General features: G+C 39.6%; 2 protein-coding genes across 2 annotated transcripts; one reads left to right on the forward strand and one right to left on the reverse strand.

Annotated features, from left to right (window-relative positions):
• Nucleotides 1–1,118: 1,118 nt before the first annotated feature.
• Nucleotides 1,119–3,242, reverse strand: LOC111693519. Its single transcript, XM_023458239.1, has one exon. It carries the CDS (start codon nucleotides 3,240–3,242, stop codon nucleotides 1,119–1,121), a length of 2,124 nt encoding a protein of 707 aa, XP_023314007.1.
• Nucleotides 3,243–3,997: 755 nt separating this feature from the next.
• On the forward strand, nucleotides 3,998–5,599 carry LOC111693520. The gene has a single exon (XM_023458240.1). The coding sequence runs from the start codon at nucleotides 3,998–4,000 to the stop codon at nucleotides 5,597–5,599; it is 1,602 nt and encodes a 533-aa protein (XP_023314008.1).
• The last annotated feature ends 2,361 nt before the right edge of the window (nucleotides 5,600–7,960 follow it).

The raw sequence follows: 7,960 nt of genomic DNA on the forward strand, positions 1-7,960 counted from the left end.
CTTTTACTCGCGCATTAGAATATTTGAGGCTATTCATAAGTTTTAGATATACTGCTAAAATAATACGAAGAATTTTCCCGTTTAATTTATGAAAAATTCATGTTTTTTAAAACCTCGACCTTCAAATCAAGATTGCCACCCTCAAAAGTCATTTATATTTAAAATCCTTTCAACCAATGATTCCTCGCATCATTGTGCAACTTTTCCCGTGTCAGGGGGAAACAGTTTTTTTTCGCTCCACCTTAGCCAGAAGAATTAATGTCTTTCTTGGAAGTTAAAGTAAATTAATTCAGTATTCAGGCATTCTAGATTAAATATATTTACTCTGAATTGTTATCAAAAGATTTGAGTGCATCGGCTGAAAAAAATTTAGAGTAATATAATGAATTGCTGTTTTGATTCAAAACGGTATTTTACCTAGGCACAAGCCTTTTATGTTGTTTACACATCAAAATTGAATTTAGGAGTAAATATATTTGATTTGAGATTTGCGACATTTATTAATTATGTTGTTACGGGTAATGTAAAAAGTGCATACTGTACTTGTAGAGATTCAGATATAACTGCAAGAGTTTCATAACTTTTCTGTATTGATGGCCTTGTAAAAGTATACATTATTTTTAAGCTACAACATAATTCTTGTATGCGTTGTAAACATTTATGCATAGAAAAATTACGCTATCTGTTGAAATTCCTGTAACGGCTGTCGAGCCGCTACTTATTTTAAATAATATGAGATCTTAATCTGGCGGGGAGAATGTACAGGTAATAAATAAAAGGTCGTCTGCCTTCTACGAAGTACAACAATCATTTATTACGCTACCCTTAGATACTAATTACAAAGAATATCTTAGACTATTTAATAATGTCTAATGGCTATGAAGGTGGCACCCAAACTTCAACGTTCCTGCCAATGAAACGCGTCAATGAAACACAAACACGAATATTAACAAAAAAACGTCAAAGTTTATTCAAATTGTCGCTAACGTTTCGCTGAGTTTATCAGCCTCCTCAGAGCGATTGTTAGTAGCGAACGGCTACATGTCAACTGAGAGAAAGTTATGTATAATACACGAAAAACAAAAACATCGATACACATGAGATCGCTCAAATTAAAATTATTTTAAAATGTTGAAATAAACTCTGTTGAGTTTGTCAATATCTTCCTTCTTGTTCAAAACATTGCGTTGGTTATTAATATGTATCATCTCCGAGATCATTCTGGGCCAATATTTTGTTTCTCTGTCTAAAATCCTAACTTGGTCCCACCTCATATCATGACCGGGGTTGCGTAAGGTATGAAGCGCCACGACCGAATCATGATTTTTGCTTTTGCAGGCTCGCTCATGTTCTTTTATTCGCGTTTTTAAAGGTCTTTTTGACTCGCCCACGTAACGAGTATCACAGCTGTTGCATTGCAGTTGGTACACCACACCAGCGGTATCCATTGGTTCCACACAATCCTTGCCAAGTTTTATGATTGGAGCCATCGATCGGTCCTGTAGTGGTATAACCTTGATGTTGTATTTCTTTAGCGTGTTTAGGCACCGATCAAAGAAGGTATTTACCGCCGGCAAACACATAGTGAAGGGTCTCACATCGATCTTGGCAGACAAAACTCCGTCTTCACGAATCAACCTCTTCCTTTGGATATCTTGTAGTCTGATGTTTATATATTTATCAATGAACCTCCGTGGGTAGTCATTGAGCTGCAACAAGGCGGAGACTATATTTAAGTTACTGGCATGAAAACTCTTGTCCGACAACAAAACAGCTCGGTCAGTCAAGTTGTACACAATATTGATCTTCTGTTGGGTCGAGTGTTTTGACTTGAAGGAGAGGAGTCTTGTGGTGTTGGTCGACTTTCTATACCAATTTGTGCACACTTTACCGTTCCGGTTAATAAGAGTCATGTCCAGGAAGTTAATATGTCCTCGATTTTCTTGTTCGTAAGTGAACTTCAATGCCGGGTGATAGCTGTTGAACACACGAACTACCGAACTTATGTACTGTTCGTGTACGCAGAGGATGGTGTCATCCACGTAACGATGGTAAAAAAGTACATTACAGCCAAGCTTCTCCAATTCTTTCCAACACCACTGCTCAAGATCGTCCATGACTATGTCTGCAAACAGTGGCGAGATTGGACTTCCCATGGGTGTGCCAAACCTCTGTCGGTAGTAGATCTTGTTGAAGGCAAAAAACGTGTTCTGGAACAGAAATTGTGTCGTCCTGCGTATTTTATCGAACGACAATCTAGACTGTGACAACTCTGTGTATCTTCTGTCCAACGCATTTAAGACTAAATGCTCTGGAATACTCGTAAATAAACTTGAGACGTCCAGAGATAGGAAAATGTAACCGGGAGGAATGGTTATGCTATGCATTTTTTCTTTCAAATCAAAGCTGTTGTTGATGTGTGACGTTGGTCGCTTAACATGAGAAACGATTTCTTCGTACAGTAACTTGGCCACGATGTAAGTCGGACTACCCACGAGAGAAATAATTGGTCTCAATGGCGCATCGGGCTTATGGATTTTAGGCAAACCATAGGCTCGCGCCAAAGATGTTTCACTTAATGACCTCTCAAACTGAGTGCGCTGAATTTTCAAGTCAGCATCCAAAGCGAGTAAGACATCCTTCGTGTTTTTGATTAGTTTTGGTAGAGGATTGCGTTTTACCATCTCGTAAGTCTCCTTATCGTTCAGTAAATCAGACATCTTTTTGGTGTAAAGGCTTTTATCCATACATACCGTCGCGTTGCCTTTATCGGCTCGAGTGAAAAAAATGTGTGAATTCTCTCTAAGAAAGGATTTAGTAAATTTCATCTTACGTAGTAGTGTCTCATCTTGTTTCACAAGAGGTGAATTATTACGTGTGTTCTTATAATTCCTTATAACTATATTGCGGATTTCGTCTTTGATGTTGTCTTCAAAACCCGTGTGAAATAAACTGGATTCAACATTTTTCACCATATTGACGATATTCTCCTGGCGCCATGTTGTCGGTAAGAGATGTTTAGGTCCGAGAGATGCAATTTCAAGTACCTCCGGTGGTAGCTCCTTCTTCGAAAGATTCACTACCCAAGTATTGCAAAGATCTTTATTTTGAAATTGCGCACTGGTTTTTCGATGCAACGACCGATCGAACTTTTTTGTCAGACATGAAGATATACGGTGGTAAGCCTGTGCACTCATGTAATTGGTGATCTCCAGAAAAACGTTGCGTGCTTGAGTAGACATCGGTAGTCTGTCAATGGACCTACGTAGTCCATTGAGACGCTTGTGTAGATGAGAGACTTTGGTGTGTACGTCAGCAATAAATAAATCTAGGATTTTGAAATTGACCTTATCAAGCAAGTTTCGGCACATATCGTTCAAGTGTGAACTGTAGAAGTGGAGCGATCCATGTTTTTGTCTGAATAATTTTTCGGGTAGTATCTTATGTGAGCGGCAAGCAAACAAATATGACTATCTTTCTTTGGCGCGAGCCTATGGTTTGCCTAAAATCCACCAATTACATGAGTGCACAGGCTTACCACCGTATATCTTCATGTCTGACAAAAAAGTTCGATCGGTCGTTGCATCGAAAAACCAGTGCGCAATTTCAAAATAAAGATCTTTGCAATACTTGGGTAGTGAATCTTTCGAAGAAGGAGCTACCACCGGAGGTACTTGAAATTGCATCTCTCGGACCTAAACATCTCTTACCGACAACATGGCGCCAGGAGAATATCGTCAATATGGTGAAAAATGTTGAATCCAGTTTATTTCACACGGGTTTTGAAGACAACATCAAAGACGAAATCCGCAATATAGTTATAAGGAATTATAAGAACACACGTAATAATTCACCTCTTGTGAAACAAGATGAGACACTACTACGTAAGATGAAATTTACTAAATCCTTTCTTAGAGAGAATTCACACATTTTTTTCACTCGAGCCGATAAAGGCAACGCGACGGTATGTATGGATAAAAGCCTTTACACCAAAAAGATGTCTGATTTACTGAACGATAAGGAGACTTACGAGATGGTAAAACGCAATCCTCTACCAAAACTAATCAAAAACACGAAGGATGTCTTACTCGCTTTGGATGCTGACTTGAAAATTCAGCGCACTCAGTTTGAGAGGTCATTAAGTGAAACATCTTTGGCGCGAGCCTATGGTTTGCCTAAAATCCATAAGCCCGATGCGCCATTGAGACCAATTATTTCTCTCGTGGGTAGTCCGACTTACATCGTGGCCAAGTTACTGTACGAAGAAATCGTTTCTCATGTTAAGCGACCAACGTCACACATCAACAACAGCTTTGATTTGAAAGAAAAAATGCATAGCATAACCATTCCTCCCGGTTACATTTTCCTATCTCTGGACGTCTCAAGTTTATTTACGAGTATTCCAGAGCATTTAGTCTTAAATGCGTTGGACAGAAGATACACAGAGTTGTCACAGTCTAGATTGTCGTTCGATAAAATACGCAGGACGACACAATTTCTGTTCCAGAACACGTTTTTTGCCTTCAACAAGATCTACTACCGACAGAGGTTTGGCACACCCATGGGAAGTCCAATCTCGCCACTGTTTGCAGACATAGTCATGGACGATCTCGAGCAGTGGTGTTGGAAAGAATTGGAGAAGCTTGGCTGTAATGTACTTTTTTACCATCGTTACGTGGATGACACCATCCTCTGCGTACACGAACAGTACATAAGTTCGGTAGTTCGTGTGTTCAACAGCTATCACCCGGCATTGAAGTTCACTTACGAACAAGAAAATCGAGGACATATTAACTTCCTGGACATGACTCTTATTAACCGGAACGGTAAAGTGTGCACAAATTGGTATAGAAAGTCGACCAACACCACAAGACTCCTCTCCTTCAAGTCAAAACACTCGACCCAACAGAAGATCAATATTGTGTACAACTTGACTGACCGAGCTGTTTTGTTGTCGGACAAGAGTTTTCATGCCAGTAACTTAAATATAGTCTCCGCCTTGTTGCAGCTCAATGACTACCCACGGAGGTTCATTGATAAATATATAAACATCAGACTACAAGATATCCAAAGGAAGAGGTTGATTCGTGAAGACGGAGTTTTGTCTGCCAAGATCGATGTGAGACCCTTCACTATGTGTTTGCCGGCGGTAAATACCTTCTTTGATCGGTGCCTAAACACGCTAAAGAAATACAACATCAAGGTTATACCACTACAGGACCGATCGATGGCTCCAATCATAAAACTTGGCAAGGATTGTGTGGAACCAATGGATACCGCTGGTGTGGTGTACCAACTGCAATGCAACAGCTGTGATACTCGTTACGTGGGCGAGTCAAAAAGACCTTTAAAAACGCGAATAAAAGAACATGAGCGAGCCTGCAAAAGCAAAAATCATGATTCGGTCGTGGCGCTTCATACCTTACGCAACCCCGGTCATGATATGAGGTGGGACCAAGTTAGGATTTTAGACAGAGAAACAAAATATTGGCCCAGAATGATCTCGGAGATGATACATATTAATAACCAACGCAATGTTTTGAACAAGAAGGAAGATATTGACAAACTCAACAGAGTTTATTTCAACATTTTAAAATAATTTTAATTTGAGCGATCTCATGTGTATAGATGTTTTTGTTTTTCGTGTATTATACATAACTTTCTCTCAGTTGACATGTAGCCGTTCGCTACTAACAATCGCTCTGAGGAGGCTGATAAACTCAGCGAAACGTTAGCGACAATTTGAATAAACTTTGACGTTTTTTGTTAATATTCGTGTTTGTGTTTCATTGACGCGTTTCATTGGCAGGAACGTTGAAGTTTGGGTGCCACCTTCATAGCCATTAGACATTATTAAATACACAATGGAAGGTGAAAATAACATATACAAAATATCTTAGACTACTTAACATACAGCTACGGACGATTCTCGGCGTAGATCGTGGCTCACTCTGCAACTGATTGGCTGGCGTTCCTGGTTGGCTGCACTGCACTGACTGCACTAGTCTCGATTACAAATTACACTCCGCCTTAGACTCGCGGGACAATTTAATACAATACAAATACAATAATACGATACAAGTCTGAATGATATAAAATCGCGGTACAAAGTGACGTGAGCTGTGCACACCGAATCAGATAATAGTCGAATCGCGCAGAGGCCTCCGTGGGTCCTCAATATATACTACTAGATTTCGCATGCAAAATTAAGAGAAAGTACCTGTCAGCACCTGCTCATCCGTGAGAACCTGACGACAGCTTTTGCTAATTTTTACGAGTTCATTGATCTTCCTGCTAAACTGACATCGCCTCACATTTAATCAATGCTTGATATGGCGAGTCTATTTCACACCTTTGTAAGAGGTGTGGATTTCGATGTTCTTTTCATAGAAGTCGATGTTTTTACCAATTTTATAGCTTTGTTTTCTACTTAGCTTGATGTCGTCAGATCCCGTAGATCGAGGCCAGCGCGTCCGCTCGCAGCGCGAAATCTCATGAATATCGCTAATTGTTTAAAATAATTGAGTGGAACGTGACATTCCCTACTTAAACCAATTTAAGTAATTCTACTTTTAATTTTTATGTAATACCTGATGACTTTAAAATGAAAAGACCGTAATAAGAATTTATATGGTTCGTTCAAGAATTAATAATAATGTGAACAATAATTTGAAGATGCTTGAAAAAAAATTCATGTTGTTGACCTAATACAAAACTTCACTTGACAGAATCTTTATATGAGCGTTGACAAAATAAAATCTTATACATACGTGAGAAACATCCCCTTCAACATTGTTTCACCATTCAATGAATATCGAAAACAATATCAGCTTATGATTTTACGCAAAAGATGTAATGGAATTCTCATTAGTATTAAACAACTTATAAAGGATATTTTGACAGAGCACATTGAAGTTAAGTTTGAAATCGTGTTTAGGTAAGTCTTTAATTATTTACTCGTTCTGTTTTTATTGTTTGTCTTGCTTATGTCTACGTTTACAATGAATTCGTTGCTGTGACTTTTTTACTTAAGGGAACACATACACCTTAAACTCAAAAAAAATTTTTATTGCATTTTTAAGTAGGATTTTTCCATCCCTTTCCATTGCATTTTTCGAAATTCAAAAATTTTGATTTTGCTTTGAGATACAGCTGTTTCCGTGATCCTTTTTTTCTATACTTTACATGTTAAATTTAAACACATGCTACGTTTAAACATGGTCTCAGACGGAGTTTGACCGTTCGATGTAAAAGAAGCGGAATCGGTGGATTCTCGCGTAGATATGGAAACAACGAGCGGCCTCGAGGTCGAGGGGCTATGGGTTGTCTTAAAACTGGCGACTCGGCTCAGGGAGCGCCTGCTGGCGGCACAGAGAGTTCGGGCCGAATTGGATGCCACAGGCAAGCACGCTCCTCGTCGTAGCGACGATTAACTCCGCTGCCCGGCGGGATTACAACTACCGAACGTAAGCGCTCAAGAGGCAAAGGTTCGTTAGCTGGTCTCTCCGCGGGGAAGCGGAGATATCTCTCGTCGTCACTAGCAGAGTCTGAATCAAAAATGAAACGGAGGTCCTTAGATACCGTCTTATATACTCGTTTGCCCTAAGGGTGGGGAGAGATCAATAAGACGGCTAGCATCGTACTTTTGATAAAAGTCCGATGACCTTCGAAGGGTAGCCCTGAAAAGACTGGTGGCTAAAAAGAGTTTCAGAGTCATATACTCTTGCAACTGACAAGACGGATAACATGGAACTTATAAAATTCGATGACTTTCCAAACAGTGGTCCTGAAAAGGGACGGAAACAAGAGTTTCAGAGTTTGCACCCTGAAATCGATAAGTCGGCTTGCGTTGGATTTTTTACAAAGTCCAACAACTTTTCGAACGGTGGCCCTGAAAAGAATGCCGAGTGCCGTAAAGAGCTGCAGAGTTTTAACTCTAGAGCTTACTGAACAGCGCGCG

The sequence above is a fragment of the Trichogramma pretiosum genome, unplaced genomic scaffold (genome assembly GCF_000599845.2).
Source record: "Trichogramma pretiosum strain Unisexual culture from Peru unplaced genomic scaffold, Tpre_2.0 scaffold51, whole genome shotgun sequence".
Lineage (NCBI taxonomy): Eukaryota > Metazoa > Arthropoda > Insecta > Hymenoptera > Trichogrammatidae > Trichogramma > Trichogramma pretiosum.

Coding starts and splice junctions, on each gene's coding strand:
- LOC111693520 (XM_023458240.1), top strand. CDS start 3,998: ATGTCTGATTTACTGAACGATAAGGAGACTTACGAGATGGTAAAACGC.
- LOC111693519 (XM_023458239.1), bottom strand. CDS start 3,242: ATGTCTACTCAAGCACGCAACGTTTTTCTGGAGATCACCAATTACATG.